The 22,484-nt window shown below is 46.4% G+C and overlaps 1 protein-coding gene across 5 annotated transcripts in view; it reads right to left on the reverse strand.

Annotated features, from left to right (window-relative positions):
* Positions 1 to 22,484, reverse strand: part of klhl14 (kelch-like family member 14) — a 201,956-nt gene that overhangs the window by 58,161 nt on the left and 121,311 nt on the right. For all 5 annotated transcript variants that reach the window (XM_068030855.1, XM_068030858.1, XM_068030856.1 and 2 more), the window contains exons 4-5: positions 17,438 to 17,527; positions 15,704 to 15,782 (exon numbers count right to left, since the gene is read on the reverse strand). In XM_068030855.1, the coding sequence (XP_067886956.1) occupies positions 15,704 to 15,782; positions 17,438 to 17,527 (169 nt within the window). The remainder of the gene's footprint in view (positions 1 to 15,703; positions 15,783 to 17,437; positions 17,528 to 22,484) is intronic.

A 22,484-nucleotide genomic window follows, 5' to 3' on the forward strand; every position in this document is an offset into this window, starting at 1 on the left:
GGTTTAGATACAATAAAGTTAACCTCCTTCTTTGTTAATTCAAGAAAACCTGTCCAATTGGTTCTTGTTATGATCAGAGCAAGTAAGTTATCAAATACCTACTGAATTGACCAGTACATCCACTTTAAGAAAAAATTAAACCTGTTGTGGTCAAACAAGGAGAAGGAAAAGAGGGGAGCCCTTCGACCCCTCCTCACTGGACCATAACAGCATCCTTGTTTTCAAAACCCTCCATGGCCTCGCCCTCCCTATTTCTGTAATCTTCTTCAGCCCTACAACCCTCTGAGATATCTGCGGCTTCATGAGTATCCCCAGTTTTAGTTGTTGCACCATTGGCAGCAGTGCCTTCAGCTGCCAAGGCCCTAAGCAATGGAATTCCCTCCCTAAACCTCTCTTCCTCTCCTTCCTCCTTTAAGACACTCCTTAAAACATATCTCTTTACCCAGGTTTTCAGTCATCTGCCCTAATATCTCCTATGTGGCTTGGTATCAAATTTTATGTTATGGTGCCCCTGTGAAGTACTTTGGGATGTTTTACTATGTTAAAGGCATTATATAAATACAAGTCATTGATGTTGCTATTTAGCTATTGGGCGAGCTCTGAAACTTGGGGCATTTGTGTCTGGAAGGTGTTTCCTTGATATTATGTCTGGGAACATGCACCCATCTTTCCCTCAACTCCATTTTTGAATCTCTCCAATCGGTTTCTGCCCGCCATATCAGTTCTAATTAAAGTCACAAAAAGACATCCACCATAACTGTGACTATGGGTGCTATGTGTCCTTGTCGGGCTAAATCTCTCTTCAGCTTTTAACATGGCCGACTGCACCATCCACCTCCAACGCCTCTCCTCTGTTGTCTAGCTCAGTGTGACTGCCTTTGCTTGGCTCCAGTCTTACCAATCTAATCATAGCCTGAGCATCTCCAGCAATGGCTTCTCTTCCCATCCCACACTCAGGAGTCCTCCAAAGATCAATCCTTGGCCCCTCCTCTGCCCATTTGCAACACTATTCAAAGACACACGGTCAAGTTCCACATGTATGCTGACAGCACCCAACTGTAGCTCTCTATCACCTCTATTGTGTTTTCAGACTACTTGGCTTACATTCAGTCCAGGATGTGATGACATTTCATCATTATGCATTGGGAAGACTGAAGTTATTTTGGTACATGCCACAAGAACTGTTCCCTCACAACTGATCCGCCCAATATCTGAGATTAAACCAGACTGTTCTTAATATAGAAACATAGAAAATAGGATCAGGAGGCCATTCGGCCCTTCAAGCCTGCTCTGCCATTCATTATGATCATGACTGATCATCCAACTCAGTAGCCTGTTCCCGCTTTCCCCCATATCCTTTGATCCCGTTAAACCCAAGAGCTATATCTAATTCCTTCTTGAAAACATACAATGTTTTGGCTTCAACTGCTTTCTCTGGTAGCGAATTCCACAGGCTCACCACTCTCTGGGTGAAGAAATTTCTCCTGATCTCAGTCCTGAATGGTTTACCCCGTATCTTTAGACTATGACCCCTGGTTCTGGACTCCCCCACCATCGAGAACATCCTTCCTGCATCTACCCTGTCAAGTCCTGTTGGAATTTTATAGGTTTCGATGAGATCCCCCCTCACTCTTCTGAACTCCAGTCAATATAATCCTAAGTGACTCAGTCTCTCCTCATATGTCAGTTCCGTCATCCCAGGAATCAGTCTGGTAAACCTTTGCTGCACTCCCTCTATAGCAAGAACATTCTTCCTCAGATAAGGAGACCAAAACTGCACACAATATTCCAGGTGTGGCCTCACCAAGGCCCTGTATAATTGCAGCAAGACATCCCTGCTCCTGTACTCGAATCCTCTTGCTATGAAGGCCAACATACCATTTGACTTTTTTACTGCCTGTTGGACCTGCATGCTTACGTTCAGCGACTGGTGTACGAGAACACCCAGGTCTCGCTGCATATACCCCTCTCTCAGTTTATAGCCGTTCAGATAATAATCTGCCTTCCAGTTTTTGCTACCGAAGTGGATAACCTCACATTTATCCACATTATACTGCATCTGCCATGCATTTGCCCACTCACTCAACTTGTCCAAATCACCCTGAAGCCTCTCTGCATCCTCCTCACAACTCACCCTCCCACCCAGTTTTGTGTCATCTGCAAATTTGGAGATATTACATTTAGTTCCCTCATCTAAATCATTAATATATATTGTGAATAGCTGGGGTACTAGCACCGATCCCTGCAGTACCCCACTAGCCACTGCCTGCCATTCGGAAAAAGACCCATTTATCCCTACTCTTTGTTTCCTGTCTGCCAACCAATTTTTCATCCATCGCAATACACTATCCCCAATCCCATTTAATTTTACATGCTGATCTCTCATGTGGGACTTTGTTGAAAGCCTTCTGAAAGTCCAAATAAACCACATCCACTGGCTCCCCCTCATCAACTCTACTAGTTACATCCTCAAAGAATTCCAGTAGGTTAGTCAAGCATGATTTCCCTTTCGTAAATCTATGCTGACTCTGCCCAATTCTACCACTGTTCTCCAAGTGCTCTGCAATAAAATCTTTGATAATGGACTCTAGAATTTTCCTCGCTACTGATGTCAGGCAGACTGGTCTATAATTCCCTGCTTTCTCTCTACCTCCGTTTTTAAATAGTGGGGTTACATTTGCTACCGTCCAATCTGTAGGGACTGTTCCAGAGCCTATAGAATCTTAGAAGATGACCACCAGTGCATCCAATATTTCTCGGTCCACTTCCTTAAGTACTCTGGGATGCATACCATCAGGCCCTGGGGATTTATCGGCCTTCAATCCCATCAATTTCCCCAACACCATTTCTCTACTAATACCGATTTCCTTCAGTTCCTCTCTCTCACTAAGCCCTGTGTTCTCCAACATTTCTGGTATGATATCTGTGTCCTCCTTTGTGAAGACAGAACCAAAGTATGCATTTAGTTGAGCCTGAGCTGATTTCCAATCTCATTTTCTGTCCCTCACAAAGACTGTCCACTTCTAAGCCTCTTAACTTTGTTAAATTTTGTTCCATCATCCCCTTGTAAAGTGCCTGGGGATGGTTTATTATGTTAAAGGTACTATATAAATGCAAGTTTCTGTTGTTGTTGTATCTGATCTTGACTCAGCCCATCTGCCGCTGAAATCCTTATCCATGCTTTTGCAACCTCCGGACCTGATTATGCCAATGCTTGCCTCCCATCCTACATTCCATAAAATTCAGTTCATCCAAAACTCTGCCACTGCATCCTATGCCATACCAAGTTCCAGTCACCTATAACCCTGTGCTCATTGACCTACAGTGACTCTCAGTCTTCCAGTGCTTCAAATATAAAATTCTCAACCATGGCCAGGATTTTATACGGGCGACAGGGATCTCAACATCCGGAAAAAGCGACACCAAGAACCCCGTGTCGCCTCTTCTCCAGAAGGCCCACCAGTCTACTCCTGCGGGTGCTGGGGGTGGGGGGTGGTGGAATTCTGGCCTAGATGGTTGGACCAGCTACGTTTCTTAATGAAGCAGATGGTTGGGCAGCATTTGACCCAGTGAGGCACCAAGGAGCCCTAGTAAAACTGTTATCAATAGGAATCGGGGGAAAATTCTCCACTAACTGGAGTCATACCTAGCACAAAAGAAGATGCTTGTGGTTGTTGGAGGCCAATCATAGTCCCAGAAACTCCTAGGTTGTGTCCCAGGCACAACCATCTTCAGCTGCTTCATCAATGATCTTTCTTCCATCATAAGGTCAGAAATGGGAATGTTCGCTGATGATTGCACAGTGATCAATTCCATTCACCACTCCTCAGATACTGAAACAGTCTGTAGCCACATGCAGCTTGATCTCGACAACATTCAGGCTTGGGTGATAAGTGACATTTGCAACAAAGAAGAGCCAAGCAATGACCATCTCCAACAAGAGAGAGTCTAACCATCTCTCCTTGACATTCAACAGCATTACCATCGCTAAATTCCCTCACTATCAACAGCCTATGGGTTACTATTGACCAGAAACTGAACTGGACCAGCCATATAAATACTGTGGCTACCACAGCAGGACAGAGGCTCGTTATTATGCAGCAAGTGACTCACCTCCTGACTCTTCAAAGCCTTTCCAACATCTACAAGACACAAATCAGGAGTGCGACGGAATACTCTCCACTTGCCTGAATGAGTGCAGCTGTAACAACACTCAAGAAACTCGACGCTATCCAGGAAAATCAGCCATCTTGAATGGCATCACTTCTATGACCTTAAACGTTCACTCCCTCCACCACTGGTGTACCACAGTAGCTGTGTGTACCATCTACAAGATGCACTTCAGCAACCTTGCCAAGGCTTCTTCAACAGCACTTCCCAAATCTGCAATCTCTACCACCTAGAAGGGAAAGGGCAGCAGATACATGGGAACACCACCACCTGCAAGTTCCCCTCCAAGTCACACACCATCCTGACTTGGAACTATATCGCTGTTCCTTCATTGTCGCTGGTTCAAAAACTTGGAACTTGCTTCCTAACAGCACTTTGGGAGTCTGTTCACCACACGGACTGCAGCATTTCAAGAAGGTGGCTCACCACCACCTTCTCAAGGGAAATTAGCAATGGACAATAAATACTGGCCTTGCCAGCAATGCCCAAATCCCATGAATGAATAAAAAAAATCAACTGCATTCTGGTTTTGTGTCCAAGGTTGACATTTGCTGAAAGCCTAAGTCTGCCATTCTGTCAGTCACAGCGACATCATCTTGCAGTGCTAACTTCCTGCTTAGTGACTGTTGTAGGACAGCAAGAATCAGTTTGACAAGACAGTCATTGTCACAACTGTTCCCGCTTGCATCACATTGGCATTCTTTTAGAAATAAAGGCAGGCATTGAAAAATACCAATCTGCTTCAAATATGGACATATGCTGGAAACTTAATTGACTCAAAATATAACATTTGGTATATAGATGAATTTGCTGGTATTACTTAAAGCACAAGTTTGCAAATTATTAGATATTACAGCTTAAAAATTGATTTGTGACATAAATGTAAATACTTAATGCACCAGCTACTGTGATAAGTGGATATGTTTTTCTGTAAATCAATGAATTTGTCAGTGCATTCTCCAGGACTGCTTGAACTACTGATGTCCAGCTGATGTGTTAGCTGTTCCCATCTGTTAGTTTTTGGATCTTTTATTAATTCAACAACTACATTTAAAGGAGTGTTACTTCTCATCTTTCAATTCCTACAGCTAACTAGTCCAACTTATTACTGAAATTCTGGTGTTCAGTGGTCAGTGTATTTTGTTTACGTATTTCTGATGAACATGAGACTTTTTATTTGTTTATAATATATCTGAGAACTGAGGAAAGACCAGTAGGTTGAAAAATGAGATCAGTGGGTCAAAGCCTTTAATCCACCTGTCAGTTCCACTTGCCTGCTTTGTACAAATGCACCTTCGATTTTTGCTGCATGTCAAGTCTTTTATTTTTTAAAGAATTCTACTTAGAACCTTTTAAAATATTTGAAGATGGTACTGCTGCTGGCTTTGGTTGTTAACTCTTAAGTGTGAGAAGCAGTGTGTTCGAAGGTATTGTCATGCAGACCCCCACCTGCCAAGAATGAGGCATATTAATTTCATCATATGAACATTAATTTTAAACTGTTGCTGGAGTGAAGAAATTACTTGTTAAAGAGATCACAAGACATTTGGGCTGGAAGGACATTTGCATACTAAGAGACACTGCTTGTGGAGACAAAGGACTATTCCCTTAATTAACCCAAATGGATTTTGATCACCAGACACTGAAAGGGTAAGGAAGCACATTCCAGGGCCTGCTAAACTAATCTAATCCACAAACGCAGAAGTGGTTAAGCCAGTTAGTTACATGACTGACCTGCTGGCCAACTTGTTTTTTTGTTTGTGCCACACGGAAAATAATTCAGAAGGCAGTTTTGCAACTGAAGCTGGAACAAGTAAGCCTCTCTCCTGGCTGTCTCTCTCTCTCACCTTCTCCCCAAGCCACCAGACCCACGGAAGGCACATACACCTCAGGACAGAAAAGACTCCGACGTCGAAACAAGTTGAAGCGTGAACTGGGCCCCAACGAATAGCAGGACTTACCAGCAATCAAAGACTCCACATTGAACACAAAGGACAGTAAATAGCTAACAGATATTGCTTCAAACTTTTCCCCTTTATTCTTTCTACTTCTTCTGTCACTATCTGCGTATGTGTTTCGCGCGTATGCATGCTAGCGTGGTCATGTCGGATATTCGTAGTTGTTAACCGGATTATAGTTTAAGATTAAGATTAACTTCTAACTTTCTTGTTTAAATCTACGGAAACCTGTCTGATTTCTCTGACTTACAATTGGAGCAGTGAACAGGAATTCACTGAAAGGGGAACTAAAAACATGATGCTTCTAAAATTAAACCCTGCTATGGTTAAACCAGGCAAAGGCTGAGAGGGAATCCCTAGACCCCTTCTCACCTGGTCATAACAGTATCTTCAGTCAGTCAGAGTGCCACATCTGAATAAATGAAATTTCTGCACTAACTGCGATGTTTTAACATCACAATGCTAAAGCACAGTAACCTGAGTTCTGCTCCTCAGATCATGAAGAGAATAATCCAGATTCTGCCAACAAGTCCACAAGAAGGCAACATCCTTCAGTCTGTGGAGTGCAATATCTGGAACTTGTCTGTCAGATAACTATAAGATCTGTGTGTAAGCTGACAAGGAGGGCAATATCCTAACATTGAGAAAGGGAGAGAAAGGTAAACTCAGTAACCATAGTTAGTTTAATGTCAGCTGTGGGCAGCCTCCTGGAATCCATAATTTGAGATAAAGTTAGTGAGCATTTAGAAAAGCATATTTTAATTAGCTACCAAATATTTTTAAAAGCAAGTAATGTTTGAAAAATTTAACAGAGTTTTTGAAGAAATAACTGATTGTTTAGATAGAGATAGGGCAATCGATGTAGGGCACAAATTTGGTTCGGTACTGTTGCTTGTAGCAGTGCTACGGCCTGCACCACTTTTGATGAATGGCCTGCAATCAGCCATTTCCTGTGTGTCTCATGTGGCATTCTTTGAGGATAAGGGCACATTCAGTTGTCACGCACACAAGAAGTGCAATGATACAAATTGTGAACAAAATCGGAAGAGTTATAAAAAACTGACTTTGTCTTTTCAAAATGAATTTTTATTTTAAAAAGTGAACAATGCTCCAAAATGGCCACCAAAGGAAAAAATGGATTGGCCTTTGTATATTCAAGCTATCTGACAGGGACAAAGGAAAATCTTCAAAGCTAAGATGTATCAATTGTGCCCATCTACACCCATTCTAAAACATTCCAGAATTGAATGTCTTCTTCTGAAACAAAGAATGTGTGAAGTAGCCATGTCCTGGGCTGTTGTGCAATCACCATGGGAAGAGACCAAAGCATCTTCTACCTGGAGGTGAGAAGTAACACAGCTTTACCTTAAAAAAACAGCCTAGAGAGAGAGAAGAAAAGAAGCATTCAGCAGCTTGCTTCCAGCAAACCAGAAAACATGTGCCCTGCTGTAGAATCCTACATCTACACCAGACAACAGTGAACTAGAAGTGATCCACCATCTTCAACTAGAAAGAAATCTACACTCACCTCAGGACTGCAACCCATGAGAACCCAATTTCCAAGTGAATTCAACAGGTTTACGTGACCTCCCTTGAAACCTACCCCCAACTGAGAATCACTTACCCCTTTTTATTCTCTATCTGTCTCTTCGTGTGTGTGTGTGTGTGTGTGTGTGTGTGTGTGTGCGAGCGTACGCAAGTGAATGCGTGAGTGGATGTGGTTGCAACAATTTTGGGATAAGGCATAGCGTATTGATCAATGAATAAATGATTTTTCTGATTTTTAAACCGACATGGAAATCTGTCACTGTCTGTTTATTTGACAAATAAAACACCAAGGGGTTAAACCCTAATACCACCTTGCTGTGGTCAGGTGGGGAGTTGAACAGTGGGAACCACCCACATCTCACCACGTGGCCATAACAAGGTGTTTCCCCTGTGTGCGCCAGAAGCCATTGGCACTACCCAAATTTGGGTAACAAATATGCAGACAATGAATTTGTTGTTCATTCAGGAAAATACAAGCATGAAGCTGTAAGATGGGCTCTGCATGAACGTTATTTAAAGGGACAGACACTCTAATTGGAGATAAAATAATTTTTTTGAACTTTTTCTGCTGCAAAGTGCCTAGAAATACACTTTGAAGGTGTTGCGGTGAGTTTCTGGAATTGCCAGAGAGTATTGCCACATCCTTATTGGAGTGGGAAGGGAGTGCAGAGGAGGAGGTGACCTGTCCACACAAAGCCTGTAACAGGAAGGGAGGCAGCAGTGCCAGTGCCTCGGGGTCTGCAGGATGACACGGAGATGGAGATAGATTCCTCCATGCTCTTTGACAGTGACAGGAGGCTGTCTGGCAGGCCAACCAATGTACCCAAAATCTCGGTGTGCGTGACCATCAGCATTCTCCTGTATTCCTCCCATCGAGGTCCTCATCTAAGTCCTATGCAGCAGTACCTGTCTGCCACGTCGCCCTCTGGGGAGTTGGCACCTGAACCATCCTTTACCCCTAGCCTGGCTGCAACCCACTCATGCCCAGATGATTTACCACATGCTGATTTCAACTCTATAATAGCCTCCAAGGTACGTGCAGTGCCAGTATCTGAGCTGCACTCTCGAGTACATGTGACATGACCTCTTCATTAGTGCTGTGCTGCTCCTCTTTTTCCTTCTTCTGTGTTTAGGCAGGTGGCAATTCTTGGGTGTCTGAAAGCAGGAATCCAAAATGGGATGGTTGCTGGGAGGGAAGCAGTTTGGGGAGCGGGGGTGAAGTGGGAAGCAAGAGGTTCATGGTCACCTCATCTGCAGCTTGCGCTTCATGCCAGTTAGTAGAAGGAAGGTGAGCTGGGAGTTGAGAAGGCCATAAGGCAGGAATGCTCTCAGCGATGTCAGATGCCATGGACCCAGTTGCAGCTGGCCTATGAAGTGCAGGGTCATCTCCTCTGTAGGGCTGAGGAGATGCAGGTGTTCTTGTCCCCAGCCAGTTCTGCTCTTCTCTCATCTATTGTGTTCCACCTTATCATGCAAGAGACACGGCAAAATGTTAATGATTGTGTAGCACTGTCTTTGGGTGATGTGCCAGCCGTAGCTGAATGGCTGGAGGAATGTGGAGGCAGCAAGAGGTGGGTGTAAGGTCGGCAGCATTTGGTAGCTGCATGAATGTGAGGTGAAGTATCTGCTTGTTGGGCATGAGACCTGAGTGCCAAGGAGTGCTGCTGGGTGAGTGATCAGGATGTGGTGCATACATTGAGCAGCTTGAGGGGTTGGTGGTGTGGTGGGTAGGGGATGTCATGTGAAGATGTATTCACTGACATTGACCACCATGTGAGGCCACTAGACTCCTTGTGGCACTACTGCCAGGTTCTTGGGTTCAGACTCCTGGAGTTGACCTCCCTGGCCATTTGCTTCCACTCCCTGCCGATGGTGGTCCCTGAGGGACTCCTTGCCCCCTACGGGACCATGGCATCTCTTCTCCTGCCCATCTGTACCACCAGCGCCACATCCACGCCCATCACTCCAGGATCCTCTGTCCGCCCTGATGTTCACCTTGCAGCAATATTTTTGTATGGCTTCCCTTTTAGCTTGCCTTCAAGTGAGCAGGCTGGCTGTACCATGTGATTGGCAAACTGCACTGCTGGGGCCCCCCACAGGCTGCTTGGAGTGCAAAAGAGCAGCACCGGAGCTAAAGGCCTGCTACCCAACCCGAACCCGACGGGACCCGACGACATGTGCGGGCTCGGGTCGGGTCGGATCGCTTTTCCGGATCCGGCTTTCAGGCTCGGGTCGGGTCGAGCTGGGTCCGGGTCAGGCCAGGTCCAGGTTGGGCCGGGGCCAGGTCCGGGTCAGACACTCATGGTATTAATTGGACTTGAAAGGTTGTTAAAAAGCAATGGATTTGGAATCGGAAGGTAGGTAAAGTGAACATTCGGGTGGTCGGGTCAGGCTCGGGTTGGGCTCGGTTCGGGTCGGGTCAGGCGCGGGAAAAAACGGAGTGACTCGGGCCGGGTCGGGCTCGGATTGGATGTGGTTCTGTTGGGTTCGGGTCGGGTTTTTTTTCCCTGACCTGAGCAGGCCTATATTGGGAGCAGTGCTGGAGCTGCTCAGTCCAATGCTACAGTCAGTCAAATAAGGTGGGCAGATGAAAATTACATCCAGCCCACCTGGACTTCAACAGCTGTCGGCAGGTCGCAAATCATGACCCACACGCCCAAAACCAGGGCAAATTATAGCCCATAGTGTTCATGGATTTTAAAAAAGCATTTGCTAGAATGTCTCAAAAGAGGCTTGCTGGGAATATCTGAGTATGTAAGACAAAACATAACAGTAATGACAGAAAGTTGGCAGATGGACAGGAAAATTGAGATAGGTGAATGAATGTTGCTTGAACTAGAGATAGGTTGGAGGTGGTGTACCTCAGAGGTCAGTCTTGGGTTCACTTTTGTTCTTGGTATATATTATTGATATATATTGATATGAACTTGGGTATAGGGAGCATAAACTTGAAATTTGCTGATAACAAAAAATTAGGACGTTTGGCAAACAGTGACAAGGATTGTAAAAAAGTCAGGAAGAGAGACAGGTTAGTGGAATGGGCAGGTAGATGACAGATGCAACTTAAGATCGATAAATGTGAGGTATTATTTTCTGACAGGAAAAACAAGGAATGCAATTATATACTGAATGGAACACTACCAAAGGATGTGGATGGACAGAGAGAACTTGTGATTCAAATGTATAATTTCTTGAAAGACTGAATGCAGGTAGATAAAATCATAAAAAAAGATCAAAGCATTTTGGATATTATAAATGGGGCAGAGGAGTCAAAGAATAATGATACATTTATATAGAACATTAGTTAGACAACAATTAGATTACTATGTGCAGTTTTGGGTGCTCTATTTTAGAAAGGACATTACAGCCATAGAAAGTATCCAGCACAGATTCATTATGATATTTCTGGGATGGGAAACCTTAGTTATGAGGAGAAGCTTGAGATACTGGGACTAATTGCACTGGAGCAGAGAAAGCTATAAACAGATTTAATAGAAGTTTTTAAAATTATGAAGGGCTTTGATAGAGTGAATAAGGAAGCCAGTAACAAGAGCGTCATCTGTATAAAAGTTTAAGAGAGTGAGGAGAATGGTTAAGAGCAATTTCTTAACCGTCTTCAGATGGTTATTGGAGTATGGAGAGCCTTTCCACAGGAAGAAAAATTGGATAAATATTTGAATCTGAGAGAGATATAGAGCTATTGGGAGAAAACAGGGAAGTGGGATTAGTTTTGAAATGATCTGTTGAAAAACTTTATAAAATTATTGTTTTTATTTCTCAGCTGTTTCCTCCACCATAATTAGCTACATGCCACTTTGCTTTGCTGCAAGTACAATGGGTGAGTGTGTCACATGCTTCTTTGGGTACAGCTTCTTTTGCCCATACTGCTCTCTGACCAGTTCCCAGGACAACAATCTCAGAGTGACATGCCTGTAGTGTGGGAAGGGATGGGAAAGCCATCTAGCTTTTCAGCTGAGAACTGACAAACAGTAAAATACAGGGCTCCCCCCAAAAAAAATCATCTGCCATTTTAGATTAATCCCGCTGGAACAGCTGGAAAACTGGCAAGGATCTGGGCACACTGGGTCTTGGACCGGCACCAAAGTTTTCTGAATGACCAGTTAGAAGCAGATCCTCTGCCCATCCCAAACATGACCATTGATGTAGAAGGGGTTGGGGCTGGGGCCAGGCATTCCTCTGCTGGACTTTCTGCAGCCTCAAACATGTCAGACACTCTAAATGTACCTCCAGTGGCATGGGAGACAACTATCTGCAGGTAAACAATGAAAAGGATTGACAGGGTTAACGGCAAAAGTTCCCGGTGGGTGCAATCCCAGCGAAGTGCCATTATTCCTGGCTGACAAATTTTTAGGACCTTTACATTGAAAAATTGAAAGTGGTCTTATTTGGGATTTGCACTAACTATGATGTGGGCATTGTTGTTCTGTTAAAACTATTTAAATTGCAACATTTTTGTGTGTGTTTTTGGACATAAGGGCATAGTGTTCCAATAAACAAAATAAGCAAAAGAGACTCTAGGATTCTCTAGAATTTACAGTCAGTTGCAAGTTAAGCAGGCTGGTCATAGACACCAGAAGCCTTCACTTTTATGCTCCATCCTGTCAGCTCACACAGCTGTCTCAGTGGTGTCACTCTTTTATTCTGGTCTTCTCATTCACCTTGATTTTTTCTCTGCTGGAACTCATTATTTCATTTTCCAAGAGTATTGATCTTCATTCAGATATGGCCTGCTCAGTACAATCTTCTGGTTGAGACATGCTCCACAACTGGACATAGGCAACACTTTTTCTGCCTATGTTCCTTCATCAGGGTCAGCTCTCAGCATAGTACAGATGTGTCGACTAGACACTTACCTTTTACAGACTTGTTTTTAGATCCTATAGTATGACACAATTCCAGCTAATGCAATGCCTCGTTACCTCTTTCTAACATCCAGCTGTTATCTCCATTTCCCCATCAACAACAGCAACTTTCTTCTGTTTTGCCATTCTATACTGTTCCACATGCTATTAGCAAAATCTTGGTCTTTGGGAAGATGATGTTGATTCCTCATTTTTTTTCTTTCAATAACAAGCTCTTTTAGTCATCATGATGGCAGTTAAGGATCCATTGGAAAGATAATTAAACATTTGCTTGGGAGCCTTGAATAGGCCACATTCAGGCTACATAACTTTGAGTAGCAAACAAAAATGATCAGTTTGCTTTGTATAATTTTTTTTTCAATGATCGGCAATAAAAAAGGCAAATGAGATAAGTGACAAACAAAACTTCCCTTCTGTGCCTTGTCAAACATGTTCCCTTTGAAGCAGAGATGCTGCTTTTTGAAGTTTATTCAACAGAATCCAAGCTTGATTCCTAATAGCAACCAAGCTGGCCCATAAGAAGTGCTGAAAAAGGCACTTATATTGAAGAGCTGGCAGCTCCTGCCTCCCTGCACTGTGAGGTTTCCTGACCCCTGGAAAACCTGTGCAGTAGCAGTGACTTTAAACTGGGTTTCCAACTGAACCCTATTTAAATATATTAATTAAATTTTCCACCTCTTCATGGTGGAACACTCAGACACCCCTAAACAAATGCGACAAGCACATGCACAGCAGGTTGAGATCCCTCCAACCACGCCTCCGTCTCTCTCCTTCATGTCATGGGGTTGTGTTAATATTGAGGCCCATGTCTCCTTTTGATGAATTGAACATTATGTGTAGTTCCTTGCATGTCCACTGTGTGTTGCTGTGTGCTTATATATTTCAGAGTTACAATGTTGGTGAACCAACAATATAACCAGTCATTAAAGCTAACCTTTTATTATTTTAGACTAATCAAAGCAATTATAGTTATCACTAAGACAGATATGTTTTAGTGACACGGTCATGGAAGAATGGCGAACTAGATAAGAACTTTTAAAATGAAAAAGTTCCTGTTTGTCTGCCTAACAAGAGCTATTGCACTTCAAAGTAATTCAGCAGAAAGGAAAATAATGTCTGGCGTCTAACGGGCAACCGGTCCAATACTGCCAGTTTCATCCCTGCTGAAGTTCAAAGTTACCCACATTGGGCTGAATTTTATTCTCCCACTGCCGGGAGCAGCAGCGGGCAAAACAAATGGCGGCCCACAAGCACGGGCTGCGCACTGCCACACCGCCGCAATCTAGCGTGAGGTGGCTCATTTAAATATGCTGGGCAGGCTGCACCCTGCCCCTCAATCACGTGGCCAGGGTGGCCTCAGCGATGCCGTGAATGGCGTCAGCTGCCTCTGCGCAGACGCTGGCACCATTTTTAAAGGGCTGCCAGACCTGCACAGAAACTACAGAGTTGAACCCCGCAGCCCACCACTACACTGTAAATAAATTTCTGACCCGTCCCCCAATACAATGAAAATCAATGGGCGCCCCTTTCCCCCTGCCGCCCCAAAACATTTACATTGAAGATTTGACCTTTCCCACCACCACCACCCTCACAAACTGCACAAAGTGCAGAGGTCACCCCCTCCCCTCCCCACACTAGAAATGCAGAGTTGACCCCACCTCCCCCACCCACTTCACTAAAAATCATAAGTTCCCCCTTTCCCCAACTCAGTGGTGCCAGCTTTCCCTGGACGGGCGAAAGCGAAGGTGCATGAGTGCCACCCGTTGCATGGTATTTGAATCTTTTCATTTCCTTTATTTGAATATTTAAAGTTGGGTCCCGCCACCGAGCGGCAGTGGGGACTGCCACAGACCCTTGCCACCGCTGGGAAGATTGGGCCCGGCAATCCCGGCGTCAGGTTCTGTGGCGGGCCGCTGCCTCTGCGATCTTCCGGTCCCACCCCTGCCATGGAGCCCGATGCAGGGAGCTCAACAAAATCCCAGCCATCATGTGTAAAGTGCTTTGGGACATTTCTGGGAAACAAGATAAGGTGCTTAATAAATATAGTCTTTCATTCACTTTGTCATTTCATGTTTAATCATAAAAGTTAAGTAAATCCTGAGATATATTAAATATAACAATCATTTCAGCAACATAAGCACTCATACCTATTGTACACTAAAATGGTCAGACATCTCAATTTGATGACTTTGTGTCCATGTCATCATAATTTGTTTTGTGAGAGTTTAGTGTCTCAGTTTTAATTAAGCATCCAACAAGTTTTCATTAATACATTTTTAAGTACATTAAGCTATAGTTTGAACATCACCATCTCCCTACGTCTAAGCAAATGTCATTGAAGAAGACAAGTTGTATGATTTATGGATCAGATCTGTTATTTTCTCACAATGATTGTCGACATTAGTTTTCCCAGCTTATCTTAAAGTTCATATTCTAGAAGCAGCAAGTCTCCACTAATCTATTCCCAGAATTTCAAATTACAATGTTTCATTTTCTTTAATCCAAAGTCAAGTCTTCTTAGTGCATGTCCCAAACAAACACACACACACTATAAGCATCAAAGCTCCCGTAAGCCACAGAAAAAGATCTTGGACTAGGCAATAATTGAAGAATGTGGACATTGAACTGCTCAGTATTCCAAGAATGCCATCATTGTTTACACAACAGATCACGAATGCAGATCTTAGATTGGTTGGGCCTACAGTCTACAAATTAAGATTTTGGATTGGGCTGGAGACCATAAATGCAGACCTCGGATTGGGCAGTAATCCAGAAATTAAGACCTAGAATTGGCCAGCAGTCCACAAAGGTAGAAATTGTATTGTACTGCAATGCAAAAAAGACAGACAGGACAGCAGTCTTAGAGTGCAGACTTGGAGTGGACAGCAGTCTAAGAATGCAGACCTTGAGTTGGATTAGACAGCAATCTGAGAATGTAGCATTTTTATTGAACAGTAGTGCATTAATGAAGTATGATTTCCAAATTAGTTTTGTTAATTTATCACCAACCACATGACTATAGACTATGACAAATGTACCTACACATATATCTACATAGGCCCAATGGAGGTACTTTAAGCTGAACCACTCAGCTATGTGTGGTATTAAAGTATTAAACATTTCTGAAATATCATAAAGTGTTACCTTTCTTGCATAGGCGGGAGTTGTATCCAGCTGTTAAATCTAGGATCATACCGGCTAACAAAATTAGTGCTGTGTTTCCCTGTTTAAAAAAAAGCATCAATGAACGAAAATTGTTCCAGAGATAAATTATGATATGCTAAGGTACTCAGAGAATTATAAATAAAACATGTTTATTTCCTGTTACATCATCAATATCCCATTCATTTTCTAGAACTTAGTAAAATGTCTAACTGCTAGACAAAGTACAGCAAACTTGAAAGAATAATTTCTGGATGTTTATAGCAATTCAGTGTTATTTAGGAATTGACATTGATCTCAATTATCTAAGAAACATCTAACCAGCTAGCAAAAAAAGCTATACTTCCCTTTGTGCATTCATAACTAATTTATACATACAGGCTTTTTACTTTCTAAGATACAAAGCAATTCAAAACTACTTTTTCAGTCTAAGTCACAATTTATTAAAGCTGTATTTTGTTGTCCAATACACATAAGCAAAGTGTAACAATTTCACCTGAGTTTGTGATTGGCAGCCAATCTTTGCTTCTGCTCTGCAATTCTGTTTCTAAATACTGAAAGTTTATAACACTTCTGGTTTTTAAACCGGGAGATCCTATTTTTTTCTGTAGGACAAATGATTTATTGTAGTGAGCAACATACCTTCTAATTTTTTTAATAGTGTGTGGGTGATTTGTTTAACTGCGTGGCCCCTTTAAATATTTTTGCGTGGCCATACATGTTTAAATCAAACTCTCCTCTTAACACATAGGGATGAATTTTCTCAAAAGTGGTCCCACTGCCAGAACTGAAAGCACAGCCCACACAGGCAAGCGGCGGGACCCTGGGTGGCATTTTACCCATGGTGGCCAATTAAGAAGCCACTACCGGAACCACTGTCCAATTGAGGTCAGCAGCCCACCTCCCAGAGCTGTCAGTCCAAACAGAGGGCTGGCAGCACTGCAACCTCGGCAGTGCCACTGTTAGAGGTAACCATTGCTGAGGCTGCAGGATGAAGAAGAATGCACTTCCATGCCAAGGCACCCTCAAAGACAAGGGTTTTATGCACGGTGCTGGGGCCAGGCAGGCAAGACCCACAATCAGGGGGGCACCATCCATTGGTGGTGTCATGACCATGGGGAGTTCACGACCATAAAGGAGGGCACCCCACCTCCCCATGCCTCCCCCCCCTCCCCCTGGAAACCAGGCTACTAGGGTTTACCTGGCAGTTTTCCCATGTGACGTCGGCTCCTCCCGATGCTGGTAAAATGCCAGTGGGGGTGGGAGGTGGCCCTTAATTGAGCACTTAATTGCCTCAACTGACTGCCCAGTGGGCAGTCGCATCACTTAGGTTCCCGTCACTGATAATATGCTGTGGTAAAATCCAGCTCATAGAGTGCACAAGCAGCTGGTAAACTAAATGACTGGAAACTTTGTTCACTTTAAGTCAGACTGAGAAGTAGAACACTCACACTTTACATATGTCACTGATTAAAAATAAAGTCACAGTGAGGAGAAAACCTGACTAGGACTGCAAGGCAAGTGACCCCATAAGTGTCCTGAGATTTTTGGCAACTTTTGCTTCACTTAATCACTTTGTCACAGAGATGCCACCCTTTCAGATTTTATCTACATTGAAGTATGGATAAATGTATTTTTAACTACTCTTGTTAACAAAAAAAATGTCGATACAGCCCTTTGAAATGAAGTATGAAGTGCTGTGTAGTCTGTTATTACCATTTGGGTTCCATTGGTCTTCTCCTCCTAGTACAAATAGAAAGTTTTCTACTTCCACAACGCAGTGGTGGGCACTGTTATAAGGCATTACTGAAACAAAGAACAAAAACATCTTCAGTGTACATTCTTATTATGGGATCAGCATGGCCCATTATCAGTTTCAGTAATCAGTTCGGCAAGCTTATTGGAGGCATTGCATTGTCGCATTGCGTTTCTCACAAAGAAACAAGCAAGATATTTAGAATGGCTGGATGATGTCAGATTTTTATGCTTGATATTTAGAAACGTTGTAAATGAACAGCCCAGTTACATCAGAAGGGAATATTTAATGGAATGAGAAAAGCCCCGTACTAATAGAAGAGAGAAAAAAACTCCACAAATGCTGGAAACGTACAGGTCTGCCAGCATCTGTTAAGAGGAAAGAGTTCAACATTTCAGATGTAGACCTTTCATCAGACTGGAATCTGGAAAATAAGCAAACTCTTTAATGTGGCTGAATAAAATTACGGAGTTTCAGTGGAATGTCAGAAGTTCTGAGAAAATTCTGGTGGCAATTGCCAAAATATCTCCTAGATCGATCAGGATTAGGAAAAGGATTGGTAAACTGAACCACAAACATCAAGGCTGGGATTTTGTGAGGCCCCTGACACGGGATTGGAGGCGGGGGGGGAGGGGGTGCATGGAGTAACGCAATGGGTGGCGGAGGTGCAGCGGGATGAAGGGCCCATCGCCTCCCCAATGCTCAGCGATCTTCCCAGGGGCGGGATAGGCTGACGACAGCCTTCCCATCCAGAGGCCAATTGAGGCCCTTAGGTGGCCTATAAACGGCCTATTAAGGGCCTCTTCCTGCTGCCACTGGGATTTTACCAGCGGCGGGAGGTGGCTCCGCCATGCAGGGAGGACGCATTGTAAAACGAGGAGCCCTCCCTGCGGGCTTGGGGGTGTGGTCCCTCCTTCGTGGACAATTTGTCACTCAGAGAGGACCCCCAGCGGGAACAACTTCCTCCCCTGGGACCTCCCTTCCCCTGAAATGCACGATAACCGCCCACCCACCCTCGCCTGAGCCTTCTGGACTGGCCCTGGCAACCCCACCTCACCTACCTCTGTTCCGGTGTTCCAGCGCTGGGCCTGGGTCCGAGGGCTCTGCTATACTGGCAGTGGCCACCGCTCCCAGTGGCACTGCTGAGCTACCGGCCCTCTGATTGGCTTTAAAGGGATGGGGATCCTGCCTCCTAAAACGTTGATTCAAAAAGACTGGAGGATCGCTCTGGGGGGGGTGGGGGGGGAACGAAAAGGCAGAGCCAGGGATCCCCCCACCTTTCTGGCACAACGCCAGGAGCCCCACCTCCAGCACAAAATCCAATCCCAAATGTGCTTTTCTTCAATTTCTAGGGCGAACCTACTCTGTCAATTTGCTTGTAAATTAAGGCCCAGATCTTAGCATGAGCTCAATTTTCTCAGATCATTTGCCTAGCCAGGCACAACACTAACTTTTCACATCTGGAACTTTGGTTTGAATTTAGCCTGGACTCATGGAATGAATATCTTCTCTCTCAGATATATATAAAAGGTTGAAATGAACAGTAGTTTCATTTCTAGTTGGCACGTATCTACAAGTTGAGAGGCCATAAGGAAGGCTGCTTTCAAAATTAGAAAAATTCACACTAATGCACATTCTGCCTATTTCTCTGCCCCTATTAGTTTGTTACCATCTACAAACCTGGCCATTTTGCACTGTGTTTCTGAATCCAGAGCCGGAATTTTACAGCCTCCACACGAGCAGGCTGATGGCGTAAAATTGAATGGGAGGCGGAGGGTGCCATTCCCAATGCGCTCCTGCCCCCTGCTGCAATTTTACATGGGGCGGAGGTGAGGAAAGGCCCACCCACCCCAGGCCAATCAAGGCTCTTACATGGCCAACTAAATGCCACTTAAGGGCCTCCTCCCGTCGCCTCTGGGATTTTACCAGTGGTGGCCAGCAGCAAAGGCCCCCAGAAGGCCGCTTCTTGTGCCCCATGGAGGGCACCACCCCCCCCCCCCCCCACAATGGCCCATCCGTCCCCCCACTGGACAACACTAAACCCCCCCAACTCCTAAGCAACCCCCCCGCCACCCCGTTGCCTCACTGGAGCCCGGCCGATTGTCCCCGACAAGGCCCCAAAACCTTTCCTTGGTTCAGGAGCCAGCATCTCTCTTGCTGCCACTGGCTGGGTGCAGTCCCAGCAGTGGTCACTGCTCCTGGTGGCGCCTCTGGGATTGAGAGTTGCCAGCCCACTGATTGGTTGGCAGCTCCATTAGGTGGGACTTACTGCCTCAGAGAGGTGGAAGTCCTGCCCAAGGCCCTTAAGGGCCTGGGGAGCGGAAAATCCCAGCGTGGCTCCGCAGGGCTGGCAGCGTCGGGCTCGCCCCGACTTTTCGGCTGATGGGCGGGGCCACCCGCCTAACATAAAATTCTGGCCCAAGTCATTTAAGTAAATTAGAAACAGCACTGCACCGACATCAAACTCTCAGGGATCACATTCAGTATTTCCCTCACTTTGAGATAACTCCTTTAACAAATACACAATTCCCACCCTCCAGGCAGTTTCTTATCCAGTCTTGGGATTTTCCCTGAACCTCCACAGTCTTGAATTTAGTTAATAGCCTTTCATGTGGCTGAGAAGCAAACAGACAGTATGGAAAGAGACTGGCAGTGTACAGAAAAGGGAATTCCAAAGTTTTCTATAGGCATATAAAAAGTAAAAGGGTGGTAAAAAGTGGAGTGGGGCCGATTAGCCCAGAGTCAGAGACCGGAGACAGAGTGAGACAGAGCAGCACAGCGGGAGCGGAGGTTTAAAAAGCACACCAAACCCCAGAGTTGGAGACAGGAGACACAGACAGAGAGAGAGAGAGAGAGAGAGAGAGAGGAGCACAGCGGGAGTGGAGAGAGAGAGAGAAGAGCATGGCGGGAGTGGAGAGAGAGAGTGAGGAGCACGGCGGGAGTGGAGAGAGAGAGGAGCACGGCGGGAGTGGAGAGAGAGAGGAGCACGACGGGAGTGGAGAGAGAGAGGAGCACGGTGGGAGTGGAGAGAGAGAGGAGCACGGCAGGAGGGGAGAGAGAGAGAGAGAGACAGAGGAGCACGGCGGGAGTGGAGAGAGTCAGAGGAGCACAGCGGGAGCGGTGAGAGAGAGAGGGGCACGGCGGGAGTGGAGAGAGAGAGAGGAGCACGGCAGGAGCGGAGAGAGAGAGGAGCATGGCGGGAGTAGAGAGAGAGAGAGGAGCACGGCAGGAGTGGAGAGAGAGAGAAGAGCACAGTGGGAGTGGAGAGAGAGAGAGGAGCATGGCGGGAGCAGAGAGAGAGAGAGGAGCATGGCGGGAGCGGAGAGAGAGAGAGAGGAGCACGGCAGCAGCGGGGAGAGAGAGAGGAGCACGGCGGGAGCAGAGAGAGAGAGAGGAGCACGATGGGAGTGGAGAGAGAGAGCGAGGAGCATGGCGGCAATGGAAATAGAGAGAGGAGCACGGCGGGAGCGGACAGAGAGAGAGAGGAGCACGTCGGGAGCAGAGCGAGAGAGAGAGGAGCACGTCGGGAGCAGAGAGAGAGAGAGAGGAGCACGGTGGGAGCGGAAAGAGAGAGAGAGGAGCACGGCAGGAGCGGGGAGAGAGAGAGAGGAGCACAGCGGGAGTGGAGAGAGAGAGAGGAGCACGGCGGGAGTGGAGGGAGAGAGAGGAGCACGACGGGAGTGGAGGGAGAGAGAGAGGAACACGGCGGGAGTGGAGATAGAGGGAGAAGCACGGCGGGAGCGGAGAGAGAGGAGCACGGCGGGAGTGGAGATAGAGGGAGAAGCACGGCGGGAGCGGAGAGAGAGAGAGAGGAGCACGGCGGGAGTGGAAGGAGAGAGAGGAGCACGACGGGAGCGGAGAGAGAGAGAGAGAGGAGCATGGTGGGAGCGGAGAGAGAGAGGAGCACGGTGGGAGCGGTGAGAGAGGAGCACGGCGGGAGTGGAGAGAGAGGAGCACGGCGGGAGTGGAGATAGAGGGAGAAGCACGGCGGGAGCGGAGAGAGAGAGAAAGGAGCATGGTGGGAGCGGAGAGAGAGAGGAGCATGGCGGGAGTGGAGAGAGAGAGAGGAGCATGGCGGGAGCGGAGAGAGAGAGAGGAGCACGGCAGGAGCGGAGAGAGAGGAGCACGGCGGGAGTGGAGCGACAGAGAGAGGAGCAGGGCGGGAGTGGAGAGAGAGAGAGAGGAGCACGGCGGGAGTGGAGAGAGAGAGAGGAGCACGGCGGGAGTGGAGAGAGAGAGGAGCACGGCGGGAGTAGAGAGAGAGAGGAGCATGGCGGGAGTGGGGAGAGAGAGAGGAGCACGGCGGGAGTGGAGAGAGAGGAGCATGGCGGGAGTGGAGAGAGAGAGAGGAGCACGGCGGGAGTGGAGAGAGAGAGAGGAGCATGGCGGGAGTGGGGAGAGAGAGAGGAGTACGGCGGGAGTGGAGAGAGAGGAGCATGGCAGGAGTGGAGAGAGAGAGAGGAGCACGGCGGGAGTGGAGAGAGAGAGAGAGGAGCACGGTGGGAGTGGAGAGAGAGGAGCATGGCGGGAGTGGAGAGAGAGAGAGGAGCACGGCGGGAGTGGAGAGAGAGGAGCATGGCGGGAGTGGAGAGAGAGAGGAGCATGGCGGGAGTGGAGAGAGAGAGAGGAGCACGGCGGGAGTGGAGAGAGAGAGAAGCATGGCGGGAGTGGGGAGAGAGAGAGGATCACAGCGGGAGTGGAGAGAGAGGAGCACGGCGAGAGTGGAGAGAGAGAGAGAGGAGCACGGCGGGAGTGGAGAAAGAGGAGCATGGCAGGAGTGGAGAGAGAGAGAGGAGCACGGTGGGAGTGGAGAGCGAGAGGAGCATGGCGGGAGTGGAGAGAGAGGAGCACGGCGGGAGTGGAGAGAGAGAGGAGCATGGCGGGAGTGGAGAGAGAGGAGCACGGCGGGAGTGGAGAGAGAGAGGAGCATGGCGGGAGTGGAGAGAGAGGAGCACGGCGGGAGTGGAGAGAGAGAGGAGCATGGCGGGAGTGGAGAGAGAGAGGAGC

Source organism: Heterodontus francisci, chromosome 5 (genome assembly GCF_036365525.1).
Source record: "Heterodontus francisci isolate sHetFra1 chromosome 5, sHetFra1.hap1, whole genome shotgun sequence".
NCBI lineage: Eukaryota > Metazoa > Chordata > Chondrichthyes > Heterodontiformes > Heterodontidae > Heterodontus > Heterodontus francisci.